Source organism: Leuciscus leuciscus, assembly GCF_965113295.1.
Source record: "Leuciscus leuciscus genome assembly, chromosome: 10".
NCBI classification, from domain to species: domain Eukaryota; kingdom Metazoa; phylum Chordata; class Actinopteri; order Cypriniformes; family Leuciscidae; genus Leuciscus; species Leuciscus leuciscus.
Window position 1 is genome coordinate 41,472,075 of NC_138734.1, and position 17,798 is coordinate 41,489,872.

At 37.7% G+C, this 17,798-nt stretch overlaps 1 protein-coding gene across 2 annotated transcripts in view; it reads left to right on the forward strand.

The window, feature by feature from the left end:
• Nucleotides 1-6,210, forward strand: part of LOC309507220 (uncharacterized protein) — a 77,743-nt gene extending 71,533 nt beyond the window's left edge. For both annotated transcript variants that reach the window (XM_082181348.1, XM_082181347.1), the window contains exons 10-15: nt 1,489-1,602; nt 1,854-1,900; nt 1,995-2,162; nt 3,150-3,300; nt 3,379-4,582; nt 4,968-6,210. In XM_082181348.1, coding sequence (XP_082037474.1) covers nt 1,489-1,602; nt 1,854-1,900; nt 1,995-2,162; nt 3,150-3,300; nt 3,379-3,809 — 911 coding nt within the window. In that variant the 3' untranslated portion in view covers nt 3,810-4,582; nt 4,968-6,210. The remainder of the gene's footprint in view (nt 1-1,488; nt 1,603-1,853; nt 1,901-1,994; nt 2,163-3,149; nt 3,301-3,378; nt 4,583-4,967) is intronic.
• Nucleotides 6,211-17,798: the final 11,588 nt, after the last annotated feature.

Here is a 17,798-nt window from a genome sequence, read left to right on the forward strand (position 1 = left end):
CCTCAGAAAACAGCCGTTAGCGTCAGCACATCTGTCTTTGGAAAACAGCAACTGTGGATGGAAATAATATTTTCTAGAGTATTTTATTAGGAACAACTTAAGTGAGAAATTTTACACTTTGAGAAATATACACTCATACACTTATACAAGAAAATTAATACTTTTATTCTGCAAGGATGCACAAAAAAAAGTTATTTAAAAATAGGCATTTATAATGTTACAAAAGATTTCTATTTCAAATAAATGCTGTTTTTGAACCTCTGTATAACATTATGGTTTCCACTAAAATATTAAACAGCACAACTGTTTTCAAGAATGTTTCTTGAGTAGCAAATCATCATATTAGAATGATTTCTGAAGGATCATGTGACACTGAAGACTGGAGTAATGATGCTGAAAATTCAGCTTTGCGTTACAGAAACAAATTATATTTTAAAATATATTCAAATAGAAAAAAAGTTAATGTGGCAAGTTAATGATTTTTGCTATTTTTTGCTATTTGACAACCAAGCTGTCACGAGTTAACTAATGGACTATTACTTGCTGATAACTATAATTATCATGTAATTATTTATGGAACTCCACTTAACATTGTACCAATCAGCATCCTTTAACCATGATAAAGTCACTCTCAGCTGCCTTTAATTGTTTTAAATAGTATGTGAAACCTCATTATATGCATATTTAACTCTTTCCCTGCCATTGTCGGAATTTTCTGGCTTTCCATGTTTTTTTATGTTATACGGTAGGGATCTTCTGAAAGAGTACTGCATCTCCAGATTAAAACACACAGGCAAAAAATTTAAAATAAAAATAATAAACAAGCGATAAAAGCATTGCTTATGCATGTTGTAGTCTTTAAAAAACAAAACAATTTTCTCAGCTTTTTGTTCAAAATGTCTTTTTTTATGAAACTTACTCACATACAAGTGTTGATAAAAAAAAAGGTATGCATGAAGCTAGAATAAAATAGTTTTGTTTGTTTAAAATAAGAGGCTCTGTTCTTTTTGTTCAGATATTCATGAAAAAAAATATTCTGGGGGCCATGAAAGTTCGGTGAAAATCATCAGAAATGCAGGCGCTGACTGGCAACAAAAAAATATAAAAATGTTGGCGGGGAAAGATTTAATTCACAGAGTGGCATCTAGTTAAGTCATCTCGGAAATACATTTTTATTATTCCAATCTAGCCTATTTAAAAATGTCAATTGGCAGCCTAGAAAAAGATGGTACAATTTGTGGTGGATATTACTTTTACTTCATTAGTTAAACTGGAAATTGGAGACCAAGTTGAGCGCATGGCATTGTGGGATACACTACCCAGCTCATTATGTTATGCTGTATACTGCACATTTTGGCAAATATAGAAGGTCATCTGGATATTGCGAATGTGAAGTTTGCCAATTATACACAATATATACTGCAGATATAGTACTAGTATGCTAAATATAGCCTCACTTCATCACTGTGCTTCGTTCCTCTTCCTTAGACACTAATGAATGTGAGACTGGCGTGTGTGTCAATGCTCGCTCCTGCCGCAATCTGATTGGAGGATATTTGTGTGACTGCCTTCCCGGTTGGTCAGGAGCAAACTGTGACATCCGTGAGTATTAGATGTGTTTTTGCTGGTTCTGTGAAAACCACTCTATGATTGAGTTTTAAATCAAACACGACAGATTCAGTGCTCATGGGAAATGACTTCAGGGTGAACTCACAGTGAGCTTGTTCTGCCATGGTCCGCTCACAGTCATTGATGAATGTAGTTAGCTAGTCTCTTTCTTCAATTAAACCCAGTGTTCTGTGGGTTTCCACTTGGTTGGCTATTGATTTTTTTAAATATCATCTATTCAACAGGGAACAGTAGCTGCCAGGGCTTGTGTCTTAATGGAGGACACTGTAAGGTAAGATCCGATTCACCTCGATAAGCTTACTTGCACATTGAGGATGTGAAGTTACTTTGATATTTAACCATTTCTCCTTGTGTGACGTGTGCAGGACTCCCAGTGTGTGTGTTTGCCGGGATTTTCTGGGAAACTGTGTCAGACAGCAGTAAACGCCTGTGACAGCAATCCTTGTGTTAATGGAGGGCAGTGTGTCGAGCGTCAGGATGGCCGAGGCATGTTGTGCAGTTGCCCGCTGGGATACTCTGGCTCCTACTGTGAGGTCAGAGATTATTACGGTTTGGTTTATTTTAACAGTGCCCACAAGTCTTTTTCTTAACCACAAGTTTCCGAGTTTGACTCAGCTCGAATCAGCAGTGTTTCTCTACCCTGTGCCTAGATGCACACCAACACTACACATTTTTAAACTCTTCCAAATCAAACATAAAGTGATTCAGCTCAACACATCGTTAATAGAGATTTAAAGACCAGAAATAGATGGGTCAGATAAGTACACATCCAAAATATGCAATGTTGAGTGCCTCCAGAAACAGGGTTGGGAAAACTGGCTGGTTTGAACCGGAAGTCTCTACTGACTTTACTTCAGTATTGTGACATATTCGGATATTGAATGAGACAAAATATGACTGACTTATGGTACTTTTGTGTCATTTTTTTGGGTAAAATTTCTTCTAAATATAGAGATTTAAGATTAAAGTGTTAAATTATCTGAATCTGAAAAGATAAAAAAAAAATAGGCATCATACACTTGGTGACTGAAATTGGTTGCAGAGAAACATTGGTTACATTAACTCTTTCAACGCCGCTGATGACATTTTCCATTATTTATGACACGACGCTTCCTCGCCGTTGACAGAATTTTTCGACAATCCATGTTTTCACTGTTATACTGTAGGGGGCGCTGTTACACATCTTCTGAAAGAGTAGAGAATCTCCGGATGAAAACACAGGAGAAGAAGAAGCAGAAACAAGCGATAAAAGCATTGCTGATGCATATGTAAAATAACATGATTATCAACATTAAACCGCATATAAATCAAAACTGCCTAATGTTACTGAATGAAATGTCGACAGGACTGTCGAGTGTGTCGACTTTGAGTGTGTTGATGGACTCGATCGACTCCATCTGTGTTTTGATCATCGTTCTGAATCCAATCCAGACGTAGTCTTTGACAAAAACACGATTTTCTCAGCTTTTTGTTAAAAATTGTGCTTTTTTAAAAAAAATATATATTTTTTTGTATTTTAGGCGGAGCTGGATCTGTGTAATCCCAACCCCTGCCCGAAGGGGGCGCCATGCCACAGTACAGGAGGAGGCTACAAGTGTGCATGTCCTGAGGGTTACTTTGGAAACGAGTGCCTGAGCCTGAAGGATCCATGTCATGAACCCCATTGCCAAGGTTAGAGGGATAAACAGTCACATAAAGCAGTTCTTTAGCTTGTGAAATGATGTTGACCTGATCTTTCTTGCTGTTCAGGAGCCGTGTCAGACCCAGGGGTGAGCGGGTTCAGTCTTTATATGGTGTTGGTGGGTGTGTTTGCCCTGCTTGTGTCAGGCAGCTGCTCTGTGTGTGCATTACTACTGTCCCGTCTGCACCACCGCCATCGGACCAAAGAGCAGCTGCGCACCTCAGCGCCCGAAGACAACGCCATTAACAACCAGCGCCTCTGCACTCTCATCCGTAACCTGGACCACAGTGCGGCTCTGCTGCCTCCTGCCCAAACAGTGCCCACCTCTGTGCCCACGCCAGTGCTCTGCAGCGAAGAGATCGAGCTCACCCTTCCTCCATCACCTGCACCGTCTCCAGCTCTCAAACCAGCACACGGACCCAAGACGGACATCTGCAACCGCCAGCGCGAGAAACTCAACCGCTTCCACTATGCAGAAAACCAGGAGCTGGAGGTGTGACTGACCGCACTTTGACCACTGGGGGAATAAATGACTTGTGTTGTGGTGAACCTCTGCTCGTGAACCTTGACCTCTGAGCTTTGCGTTATAGAGGTCTGATCTCAACTGAAGAAACTCTATTGACAGACAGAGTCCAAAATTTTAATTTGCTGTCTTGCCAATGATGGTTGAATTAAAGGCACACTATGTAAGATTTTTGGATTCAAATATCCACTAGAACAATGTTGTTGATTTGTGTACTTACATTATTCCAAATGTTTCTTAGAATGTTTAAATTCAGAGATATAAGTCGTTTTTAACCAGGACACGGATCGTGTCCGTGCGTCGCCTATCAATTACATCATACCCGCGTTACCCTTGATTTCCGATTTCATCGACAGAATACTAATCATTGTTATACAGCTCAACACATTTAGCTCGTTTTCTTGATATACCGCGAGTACCATGTTTTACCATGCCTAATATTGATCTTGCTTACTGCAGTGAGCAACAAGTGTCTCATATAGTAGCAGTTATAGCACAGAGTAGCATTATAACAACTTTCAACACACTCAAATGTACCACACAGAGATTCCCTGATACAATTGTAAAGTGCTTTGGAAAAAATTCATTCATTCATTCACATACACATAACCGGAAGAATCCGCAATTGCTCCAGTGGCCTCGATCCGCTCCAACGGCTTTCGTAATGTTAATAAATCTTTAATACATTACTGGTCATCCATGAATATGATTTCTGCCCGAGTCCATCGTATTCTCCACCGGCTGTAAAGGTGATGTAGCCTAGAAATCTAGACGCACCCTAGCGGCAGCAAAATTTATATTGCGGCCAGTGTAGTCTAGCAACTCTCCGTTGACTTTCGAGGTGGAAAAACCAAACTCTAGTCAGGCCAATCACATCGTGTATAGAGTCGGTGGGCGGGCTTAACATAAGCTTTGAATCGGCTTTGGCCGCGACTCTGGAGGACTTGGAGTTAAGCTTTTCTTTGAGAAAAGAACAAAGAACGGCACTTAAGTCATTTTTAATAAAGGAAGATGTGGGAAATCGCTCTGGTTGGTTGTAGCGCTGTCCTATTGAGTGCAGAGGGAATTTGAAAGACAACCTTTTATCCCGCCCCTCGGATTGAGCCGTGCCAATGGTGAGTTGCCAGGCTAGAGGTGAAGACTACAACTCCCATGATTCTGCGAAATCAAGGTGTCATCAAGCTACGCCTTTGTTTTGAATAAACGACCTCTAGTGGCGAAAAAGTTACATAGTGTGCCTTTAAGAACATTTAACAGCCATAAATATTTCGTATCAGTCATGAAACTGTAACACATTAATATATTTCTTTCAATGATAATTGAGATGATAAATCAGATGAGACCATGAAACTGCGCCATTACAAAAATGTGAGGAATATTATTCCACGTACAATATGACACCATATAAAATGCTGTATCGGTCATGACATTTACATCAGCGAGGATCAGGTTTTCATTCTTACTAATTGATTTAAACCATCAATTTTACAGTTCCTGATAAAGTTACCAGCCAACTGGTAAGTAAACCCATTTTATTTATCATATTTCATGCTTGGCGAGAGTTAATTTTGGACCCTGTCAGGTCAGAAATGAGTCTGTAAGAAAGAGCAAGAAGTGTTTTTAAAGGCCAGTAATTCAGCTTCTTTGAATCCTGGATATTTAAGTGTGTTTTATTGTGTTTACACTTGTGCCCTATATATTTGTACACATTTGTTTTGATTGTAAGTGTGTGTTTGTGAGCGTGTAAGTGTATATGTATGACTGTGTTTGCGAACGATTCACCATAAATTCCCACAAAGCCATGCACATCATCACAACTCCCTGGGCCTCATTTATAAAACTGAGTTTGCGTACTCTAAAATCCACGCCAACTTTCATATTTTTAAAAGCGGTCTTTGACGTGTATAAGAAATTATGGTCTGTTCCAAACCACTTCAACTCCAATATATATATATCAAAATGTTCCTTCACTTAAAAGAGCTTAATTATCATATAGAGACGATTACATCCAATCTCAGTAATATGAAAATAGTATCACAGAGGCACAGGTGTCACCTATAGCTTGGGAGTGACTGAGGGCAATCGAGAACCATCTTGATTAAAGGGACTTCAAACAATCTTATCACTTTAACCTTTGGCTGTTCTTATTTGAAAGAATAACAGAGAACCTTCTGTGGGACACTAGGGACCATGGGGTGTCTCAACTTCATTAACATACAGACCACAGCTGTTGCAAGAAGAGCAACTTCATTTACATTAAGACCAGGATAAAAGGTTTAGGATGGGGTATGTTCGGGGTTCATTCTGATGCCGGTGAACCCAAGGTGCTTCATGTACCTTGCCACTACTATGCTGTAATAAACTTCATTTTTTGAGATCTTCGACGTCCACTTCATTTTTTCTTACATTGGCGAGCCAGACCCAGGAATCGACGGATTTCCAACAAAAAAGGGAAAAGGTAAGAAAAAGCTGTTTTCTTTCATTTATGCTGTTTTTGTCAAGGAATTCCTCGGTTTAAAAAAATCTAGAAAAGAAAAATTAAGGACAGAAGAGATCGAATTTGGTTTATTCAGTATTAGCAGGAGAATTTTAAGCCTATTCCGTACATTTTTGTTAAAGATTCTAACGTAACTGAATAAGCCCGAAGCAGTGTGGTAGCAGACTTGTATTGGAATTGTTGTTTCTAAAGTAATTGAAACAAAGTGCTTAAGTGTAAAGTTTCTAAAGTAACTGAAATTTGGAGTTGGTCTCTTATAATTCTGTTAAGATTCTAAAGTAATTGAATAAACCCGAAGTGGTGGCAGAGTTATAATAGATTGGTTGTTTCTAAAGTAACTGAAACAAATGTATATGTTTCTAACATACTTGAAACCGATTGTGAAGTTGTAATAATTCTGAGGAAATTCTAAAGTAATTGAATAGACCCGACGCAGTGTGGTCACAGAATTATTTCACAACTATTGTGTGTTATAGCATAGGCTAGACTAGTGAGTCTGATGTGCTGTGAGTTTGTGAAGTTTAAAACAAAGAACCCGAAGCAGTGTGGCTTTGCCCGACGTACTGTGGCATTGTTTTAAAATTCATAAATATAGTTTGAACCCGAAGTACTGATAAGCAAGCTGTTTTAAGAAAATAACATAAAAACCCGACGTAGTGTGGTTGTGTCCGACGTACTGTGACAGTGTTCATTTTTTTTTTATATTGTTTAAGCCTGACGTACTATGGCCAAGTTGTTTTAAGAATATAACATAAAACCAGACATAGTGTGGTTTTGTCCGACGTACTGTGACAGTGTTGCATTTCTTAACTGTTTTGCGTAACGAAATTTAAGGACCAATGGATTGTGACTGTGGTTAAGTTTAGAAGCCTCAGGTAATGTGGCTATTTTGATCATTTGTGTCCGAAGTACTGGAGCTGTGAATAATTAGACTAACAGATATCTTAAAGGAACTAGATAACGTGTAGTCATTTAAATCAGACTTTGTGAATAACTATTAGATCACGAGATATTTTAAAGCTTGATAAGACTTTTGAAAATGGAAGAAATTATTGTTAAATACATCGCTAAACACGGTTCTCAGGGAATGTTTGACGGAATAGAGAATATTGTTGATAAACCGTACAAGTGGGCTATCTCTAAGTTTGAAAATGATCCCAAAATGCCTAAGAACAAAAATGGGAAAATTGCTAATGCGCTTCAAGCACTTTTTGCTTCATACAAAGTAACTAGGAGGAGAGTAGATGAGTTAGAGGCTGAAAATGAGCGACTCAGTGTTGGGGTAATTTCTACAAAAAATTACCTGGTTAGTGAAACGATATGGAAAGAAGAAAAGATCAAGATGCAGAATGAGATTTCACTTCTTAGAACTAACAATAGTATGCTTAAATCATCTGTGGAAACATTGTCTAAAAATTTGGAGGAGGCGAAGGCGACTTGTCAGTTTATGATAAAGAATGGCTCAACAGAGAAAAACCCTGGTAAGACATTGTTAGGTGTCACGTTGTGTAACCCAGTTCCAGAGATGCCAGATTTGGAGGAAGACAGTGCTGAGGGTTTGGAAAAAGATTATCAGTCATTCAGTAGCCAATACTCTGACTGTAGAGTTAGATTTCCGATGGCACCAGTTCATTCTACTACGACTACGCCTGCTAGAGAAGGATGGGAGGAACCAATGACCACTACCATAGTCCGAGGATTTAATCCAACTGAACTAGATGCTGTGATCAAGAATATTGGGAAATTTGATCCTGCCAAACAAGATCCATTAGATTTTCTAAAAAACTTGGAGGAATATACTGAAGTTTACAATTTTACTGATGGTGATGCGTGCGTTTTGTTAAGAATGTGCTTGCCTGAGACTTTGTCTGGAGCCTTAACTAAGAAAGTAAAGGACAGAAATGCTAATAAGTCAGAGAGGAAAAAGGCACTGCTTGAAGTCTTAGGTGTGATGTCAGTTAATTGGGATAAAATATCTGAGATGCACATGAGGAAAGGGGAGCATCCAGCAGCATTTTCAGAACGATTATTGGAGATGTTTAAAACTTTCAGTGGCAATCCGGACATTACTAAGAATGATGTCACTTTCAAGTCTGCCTTGATTAACAAATGTGACAAACTCACCCGGTCTGCTGTGACAATGCATGTGACACCACTATCTGAATATAATGACATTATTGCTAAAATGACACAGTTTTACAACAATAATGTTCATGCAAATAGTCAAATGAAAGCAGCCAAATCTAGACATCCAGTTGCTGCCTTTGGCGAGAGAGAATGTTCTATTACATTGCCTAATGGTTTCCATCATAGACCAAGGAGATTTGCAAGAATAAATTCAGAAGGTGTTATTCTTTGCTATGTATGTGGAAAAGCTGGTCACATTGCTAGACATTGTCAAGACAGTGAGAGACCTCTTCAAAACTTTGTCTGTCATGCATGTGGAAAGGATGGTCACATTGCAAGGCATTGTTTGGAGAAAAGAAAGGAAGATCAGGAAGTTGTTTGTTTTGCTTGTGGAAAGGATGGTCACATTGCAAGGCACTGTTTAGAGATAAGAAAGGAAGATAAGGAGGTTGTTTGTTTTGATTGTGGAATGATGGGGCACAAGGCAAGACAGTGTCAATTTTCACACAAAAGAAAGATGGACTATCGTTGTTTGCTTAAGAAAATAGGCAATTTAGAAACCCAGTTGGCACTGTTGAAAGGAAATAAAGAAGTCATTCACACCTTGTCAAATATATCACTGCACCAGCAACATGACTGTAGCTCAGTCACAAGCAAAAGCTGATGCAAATTAGAATAAGTTTTTGATAGTAACACATTGTAGAGAAAGGTTTACTATCAAAAGGGGGGGGTGATTATTTATGATTATTTGATTGTTTGATGTGATTCTTTATGATTTTTTGATTTGTAAAGTGAAATTTTATGACATTAATAATGTTTGATGTTTATCTGATTAAACCTTTGACTTTAATGTTTTGAATGTGAAAAGATGATTGTGGGGAAAAGGGGGGGCAACTTCTTTTTGATTATCATTTCAGATATAAGCATAAAGATGTTTGCCTGAAAGGAGTAACCTCATGTAGAAACATGACATGGTCGTTTGAAGGACGAGAAGGAAGTACTGTAGAACCAGTGGAGCCAGGGGATTTTCTCATGAAAAATTACAGAATACAGAGATTTCCAGACCTGCAAGATCATGAACTGCAGGCCTAAAATACCTAAAAACCCTGAAACCCACCATGGGATGGATGGAACTGATGAAGAGGCACAGACTCGAACAACACCAGTGACTGCTTCAGAAACAAACCATTTCTGAGACTATGGACAACAGTCTTTCCACAGAGGGAAAACAAGTGGATAAAGGATGTCCACACGGAGAAAATGGACACAAACACACACGTGCACAGTACACACACGCACATTTTATTGTCTATTGATTGTTGATAGTTTGAGTTATCAAAACTAAACAATATGCTAATATCACTGAGGCAAAGGAAAGATTGAGACATTGTGAGAGCCCAACAAGGCCTTGAAGAAAGAAAACAAATGCTTGATGGACACTTTGAGATATGCCCTATTCTGGTTCAATTTGGAATGTCACATTTAAAATGGCTGTATGTATCTTTCTTATTATTTGCCAATGCATAATGTTATTTGTTCCATGTTGAGACGTAAGATTGAAGATAATTCTATGATCAATATTGAATGTTCTAATTGGATATGATGGTTTTTGATTACCTCTGAAAAAAAAGAAAAAGAAAAAAAAAAAAGATTTTCTTTCTTAAACACAAAATATGATAATTCTGCTCAAGTGAAGTAGAGCCATAACTCAGTGTGCAGGAGGTGTTTGACCCTATGACGGGTAAGATTCTCTGATGGCCATAGATGGGAACGACCTAAGACACGGGCTACACCGCCACTGGGGCACCTGCCCACCAGGTTTCGGGAGGTGTTATCTGAAAAGGGAGTGGTTGTGATGCTACTTTGGGCCAAGAGCATCAAATGGGGGTCTATAAGAAATTATGGTCTGTTCCAAACCACTTCAACTCCAATATATATATATCAAAATGTTCCTTCACTTAAAAGAGCTTAATTATCATATAGAGACGATTACATCCAATCTCAGTAATATGAAAATAGTATCACAGAGGCACAGGTGTCACCTATAGCTTGGGAGTGACTGAGGGCAATCGAGAACCATCTTGATTAAAGGGACTTCAAACAATCTTATCACTTTAACCTTTGGCTGTTCTTATTTGAAAGAATAACAGAGAACCTTCTGTGGGACACTAGGGACCATGGGGTGTCTCAACTTCATTAACATACAGACCACAGCTGTTGCAAGAAGAGCAACTTCATTTACATTAAGACCAGGATAAAAGGTTTAGGATGGGGTATGTTCGGGGTTCATTCTGATGCCGGTGAACCCAAGGTGCTTCATGTACCTTGCCACTACTATGCTGTAATAAACTTCATTTTTTGAGATCTTCGACGTCCACTTCATTTTTTCTTACACGTGGAAAAGTGCTCGGATCAAGCATACACACTTTTCCCTGTAGGTATTCGGAAATCTAAGCCATTCTCACCGCTCTCTATTCTCAAGTAAAGCATTTGGACATTGACTGGTGCTCTTTTATATACTAATAACATTAAAGGGATATTTCATCGCTGGAAAGAAGAATGTGTATTTAAATTGGGTCATTTATGTAGTAGAAATGTGAAATTATTTTAGAAGTTGGTGCCTTCTAGACTGAGAAAAGCCAGAAAATGTATTTTTGGCTCATGTGGATGAAAGACAACAACTCCCAGAATGCACTTGCTTCGCTGCCCTATGAGGACACTCCCAAGCCACGCCTACCGGTTACAGAGGGCAGTATTGGAAGAAATGATACAGCTAGGCTACTAGTCGACTGGAAACTGAAAAGACGGCGTTTTATCGTGAGATCCCCCTATGGGCGGGTTGAACACATGCGGAACGAGCTCCTCCTACTGGCTGGAGTCTCTCGCCTCTGGACAAAAAAGCCTCTAAATGATGATTTTTGCGTCATCTGAGTTTTTTTTCCAGAAACACAATCCAGAAATCTCTCGTCTCAGGGGGACATGAGGGAGGGAAGCACGGTCATTCCAAAATACTACCGCCTTTCTACTGATACAAAGCTTAATGCTAATTGGTGAAGTATCCCTTTAATTGGCCGTTTACAAGGTGGAGATCTGAAACCATTCGGCTGCACACAATTTCAAAATCACTTGCGATTTCTAAATTTCACAAACATACATTACTGGACATAAAGGCGTACGGATGAATCACGTAGGCATATTTGAGAAATGATCGTAAGCTCAAATGTAGGACAGGTTCTACGCAACATTGTATAAATGAGGCCCCTGACTTTTTTGATACTTGCGTAAAAACAGTATATTTGTGTCCATGATTGACATTTAAAGGAATTATGGAGAAAATAGCAGCACCGACTGAAAAAGTGCCAGGTGACATCCTTAAAAATCTTGTTAATTATTGCCTGTCATGTTGGAGATGTACAAGATGTATGATTTTTATAATACTTGGATGTATATAGCGCCATTGTACATATTTTGTACATATAAATTTTTGCCATTTTTGTATGCTGACTCCTTTCAAAATGTCACCATTTTAATTTCCTGTTTTCACTCGTTCCGCTCAGCTGGTATTTGCAAGATGGAATTGTAATTAAAGTGCATTTATCAATCAAAGCACGTGTTTGTGTGCATTGCATTAGCGGTATTGCAGCGCATTTGGTATATCAGGGGGTGTGTGTGTGTGTGTTCGGTAATATTGTTCTGTATTACTGACTCTTCCTTACTGTCTAATTGCCATTTGGTAAGCTGTGTGAAGTGAATAAAGGACATTTGTTCACAGAGCGTCCTGCTAACAGCAGTTTACTGTACGTGTCAGTGTTGACTTTCATGTTCACTATCGCAAATAATATTACAGCATGTTCGCAGAGACGTATGAACACCTCAATCATTTCATTTTGTGGGCAGACTTATTTGTGTTTATTTTACAGTAAGTTTGATTCATTTTCGATTCCCAGATCAATCATCACTCAAATGTGCTCCTCATGCAGAATTTTACACAGAGGTATAAAAAGAAAACACTTAAAATCAGTGTTGGGAGTAATGCATTCCTAAGTAATTATTGTAATTTAATTACTTTTCCCTTAAAAAAGTAAAGTAATGGATTACTCTTAATTTTTCTGTAATTTAATTACAGTAATTGCATTAAATACTGCATTTTTCTGCAAAACCAATATAAAGAAATAAATAAAAAAATCACTTATTTCTCATTGTTCTATGTAAGACTCAATAGGAGACAACAGATTCTGAATCCTACTGTTTATTTTTTAGCAGATGATTTTACATAGTTGACAGGTTTGAATATAGTGATTTTTAGACTAATAATCAAGAATGGATCATGAACCGTTTTCACCCTTAGCTCAAGTTCATTAATCTACAAATGATGGTTATTATACAAACACATGTCCTGCGTATACAACACAAGTCAATGGAGATCCTTACATGCCGCTTCAGAAGACTTGGAGTAGCACATGACTTGAATGGACTGCTTTCATGCTGATGTGCTTTGATTCACGCTGTGCTGCATTTTTGGCCAATTTTGGAATTTTAATGATTCTGACAATTATGAAATTTCTAAAATTGGCCCAAAAAAAGCAGCACAGCATGAATAAGAGCATATCAGCATCATGAATAAAATCATGAAGATTCTTAGAACTTCTCCTTTTGAGATCCACTGAAGTCATGCAGGTTTGGAATGACAATGACGGGGGAAAATTATGGAAATGTATTTATACATTTTTTGGTGAACTATTTTTTTTCTAAAAAAATTAATTGGCTGTTTAAAAGGAAATATAAACTTATGGGAGCATGATTGTCACAGGATACAATTTTTTTATTATTATTAAATCACTGACAGATTTAAGTCATGAAATGAATTTGTAATGGAGTAAAACTTTTTATTTATCTATTTTTTATTATAAATGTAACTACAAGTTTTGGGGTTTAACAGATTTCAAGGAAAGTAGAGATTCCCCAAAATAATACTTATAATTGTTACTTATAACTACAGTTGTGAAGTACTTCTAAAATACTTTAAACCACTGATAATACATTTCATTTTAGTTGCAATATTTTAGTTGTTCATCCCTATTTTTATATTTCACAAAATCAACCTAACTCTCAAATGCATACAGTAGGCCTAGCCTACGAACGTAACTACAAATGTTTTGCAAATCGGTCCAAAATAGTGATTCACTAACATCACTCCTTATCTAGAACGATGATAGAGATATAAAGTGTGAACTGATGTGCATTATAGGGAAAGTGAGTCAGAGGGCAGCAAAGAGTGAGAGTGCCGTATGACAAATGTGACCTTTGACCTCTTACAGAGAGGGAATGGGCGGATATAACTCTTGCCTTCCTGTTCCCACCCGTCCGTGAGGAAATGTAGGAAGTTCAGTCCTCTTAAAACACATAAATGAGCCGTGTCACACACACACACTGACAGTGATAAAGTCGGGACCCCCTCCCTCACACCTGCTGGGTCTCAGGATACACAACCCTCCTCTCATTCACAGCATTGTGCTCAAGACCAGCAGGTCAGCTTCTCAATTAGTCGTTTTCCTGTCTTTAGCTGCCATTTGTCTTTAACAGGGTGAAGTCTCGATGACAGCGAGGTGTTCGGTTAGAGAGACAATCATGAGGCCAGTCACTTTTACAAATGCTGGATAGTATTCAGGGTTTGAAATTAAGATACGCCAACCAGCCAAAGGCGAGTTTAACCATGACAGATAACATAGGAGTTTCAGCTGTAGGCTACAAGAAGCTCCACATCTTTAAAACTCAGATCTATTGTTTTCTATGTAACAATGCAACACTCAAAGGTGGTTCAAATCCAGTGGCCTTGTAAGGTTCTGGGAACGTACTTTATGGCAGTGGCTATCAGAGTCGGGGGTAAAACATTACAACATAATCAGACACTTTTGTAAAGTAACTAAAGTAATGCATTTGTTGCATTTGTTCAAATAAGTAACGCAAGTTACGTTGTTTTCCCATGTGTTGACTGACAGCTCTCCTGTCCCGATGTAGAGGAATCAGGAGTGAGAGCAGAGGTGTCGTGTGTGAACATCATGATTATTATGGATCTACACTAATGTACTCATCTCACTTACACAAACACAGATTCAATATTCCTCAAAATGAATAAAAAAAGTGAAATGCAAAAGAATATTAGAATAAGATCATGCAAATGCTCAAAATATTCTGCAATAGTTAAATGTTCAATTTCACAAATATACTTTCCCATAATACTGTGACGTGTTTTTAAATCCATCGATAACTGATTGAATCGTTTAAAGTTAAAATCAGTGAGGAAAAGATGAGGTTGATGTCAGCTGAAAAGGAAAGTGTCCTCAGAGGCAAAACACGTTTTTCTGTTGAATAATTGACAATAAGACCAGGAAAACGCATTAAAAACATTAAGAGGGACAATTCTGATGATTTCATGACTGTCGTTCAAAGCAAGATGCGATGCAACAGCCAAACCCGTGAAGGTGTAGTTTCTGTCAGCGAGTCTGTATTTCACAGTCACACAGAGACATCTGGTGGTTGTCTGAGGCACTTCAACCTCCACACACTATAACATCATCAGATAACGACGTTTGTCATGGCATGAAACTCTGAAGGCTCACATTTACCACATAATCACATAGCATTACACATGATAAGTTGGGTATAATATCAAAAGATTTCTTTATGAATTTCTCATCAGACACATGGAATGACCTACATAATGTAAGATAAAGCCTGAAGGGTGTTGTGTGGCTTCTGAAGGAGCCGTCGAGCTCTCCACACCGTAACTATAATGATAATTGCTCGGAGTATTGTTGGAAAATCCGTGTATCATTCGTTCAGTCGTTTTTTGTTTAAATATTGAAAGTAGAAAAATGAGAAAACAGTTCCTTTTTCGATTTTTCATTTTTTCCCAAAAAACGAAAAACAAGAATTCAGCTTTAGTTTTCGTTTTTCGTTCTGAGGTAGCAAAATTAATAAACAGCTTGATATTCGATTTCTACACATGGGCGGGAATGAAACGCCCCTTTCCTCTGATTTGTCAGCCGAAGATCAAACTGTCCCGTCATCAGTTCTTCCTCAGTTCTGCACTGCAGAATAAGAGTCCTCCGTTGTGCGGATTCTTAACGCGTTTATTGCAACTTTTTCATATTTTTTCCATCAACCAGACTAACGAATGGCTCGACACAACCCGTACTGGGGAATATACTAGACAGGGCTTTCTTCTGTGTAGACCAGAGTTCTCAAGTGCCAGGGGGTTGCTATTTTCCGAACTGTAAAGTCACGTTTTTTTTTATTTTATTTTTTTTATCATGAACCACGCTGTGTTTTAATCCTAAGTGACTATATAATGCATTTTACTTAAAATAATCTAAATGTTGACTTTCAAAAGTAGGCGCGTCAGAAGGCTATTCACTCTATTTTGGTTCATTTTTGGTGTGCGCCAGAAAGATGTTCAAGAAGTTTGAGACGCAGCGCATCATGTTGTTTTCTTTATTTTTTAAAGGTCATTTGTAGTCATTTTGAATGTACACAAATAAAAATATAAATGTTACTGCTTCGAATGACAGAGTATTAAACGACAGAATATTAAGTTATTTCCCCTGCTGAGCAACAAATCCAACACAATCTCATGAAAGTGCGTATCTATAGCACGAATGATAATTCTCGTATAATTTATACTCCAAAACGAGTTTTAGCGTTCAAATGATACGCACTGCAAACCCCTTGGGTAGGATTAGGGGTGAGGAGGGCGTGCATATTACACGTCATAAAGTGCGTATCATATACACGCGAAAACTGCGTATACCATATTTACGCTAAAACTCGTTTTGGCGTATAAATGATACGAGATATTATCATTCGTGCTATAGATACGCACTTCCAAGTGATTGCGCTGGCGCATTGCTCGCTCACACAACATCTAGGCTATTATCAGTTCACTTCTGGCATTGCTAACTTGACATCGCAGCCTATTCATTATTAAAATAAAACACAGTCAACCAAATATATAAAAATTATTCTGCTTAATTTAATTGGTCTTTTGTACAATATAAAGGTTGTGCTGCACAGTCCTACTTGCTGTTATTCCAAACTCATTTCCCTTGCTGTGAAGATGATGATTTAGCATATACGTGTATATTGGGACTCGACTGAAGTACGAAGCCTTCTTTACATTACTAGTTAGCATCCAAATGTTACATTGCAAATATGGAAACCTTGGACCGAATGAGAGATGCGCGAAACCAATGTCCGTACAGTTTCAGTTTCAATAAAGGACATAATAGGCTATTATTATAAGTTATTAGGTTAGGCTATATTTTTATTATACAGGCTACTTATTTTTCATTCTTGTTGTTTTCTGAATACCATTCATTTAAGGATTTGACATAGGCTACAGTAAGGGGAAGTAAAATACGCATAGACATAGCCTATATGTTATTAATAGTGTTTATAATGTTAATGTTGTATTTTATTTACGGTCTTTTACACTATTTCTGAATAGGCTAATAATAAAATGCGTTTGTTTCCCTCTCAACATGACCGTGCGCTGCGCACAAGCGCACATCTTTGAGATATAAATTAATACATTTTAATAAAACACAAGGCCTACATAATAAAACTCAGAAGAGTAGCCTATGTATTTTAATATCTCTGTTGTTCTCTGTTCTCCGGTTGTTAGATAGTCAGTCTGAATGACAGTTCATGCATTGACGTTAAAATAGGCCTATTATATTCAATGCGTTATTCTTTTCTTTGTGTATTAGTGTTAAAAATATTTAATTTACAACTAATTATATTGATTTATATCTTCATTTATTATAAAAAAAAAAAAAATAATTACTGGGTGAGGCGACCATGGTAGGCTTAACAGCCGTCATTTACCCTGCATACCCAGCTGATGCAAAGCGTAGGTGAATTTATATCTACACAGAAGAAAGCCCTGTGTCTGGCTGTTTGATCAAAAAAAGATGAAATGTAGCCTAGTTGCAATAAACGCGTTAAGAATCTGCACAACGGAGGACTCTTATTCTGCAGTGCAGAACTGAGGAAAATCTTCGGCTGACAAATCAGAGGAAAGGGGCGTTTCATTCCAGAAATCGAATATTCAAGCTGTTTATTATTTTTTCTACCTCAGAACGAAAAATGAAAAATCAAGCTGAATTCTTGTTTTTCGTTTTTTGGGAAAAAATGAAAAATCGAAAAAGGAACTGTTTTCTCATTTTTATACTTTCAATATTAAATAAAAAAACGACTGAACGAATGATACACGGATTTTGGAACCACTTTCAAGGAATCTTTTTTTTTTTAAAACATGAATGGTAAAAACAAAGCGGCAG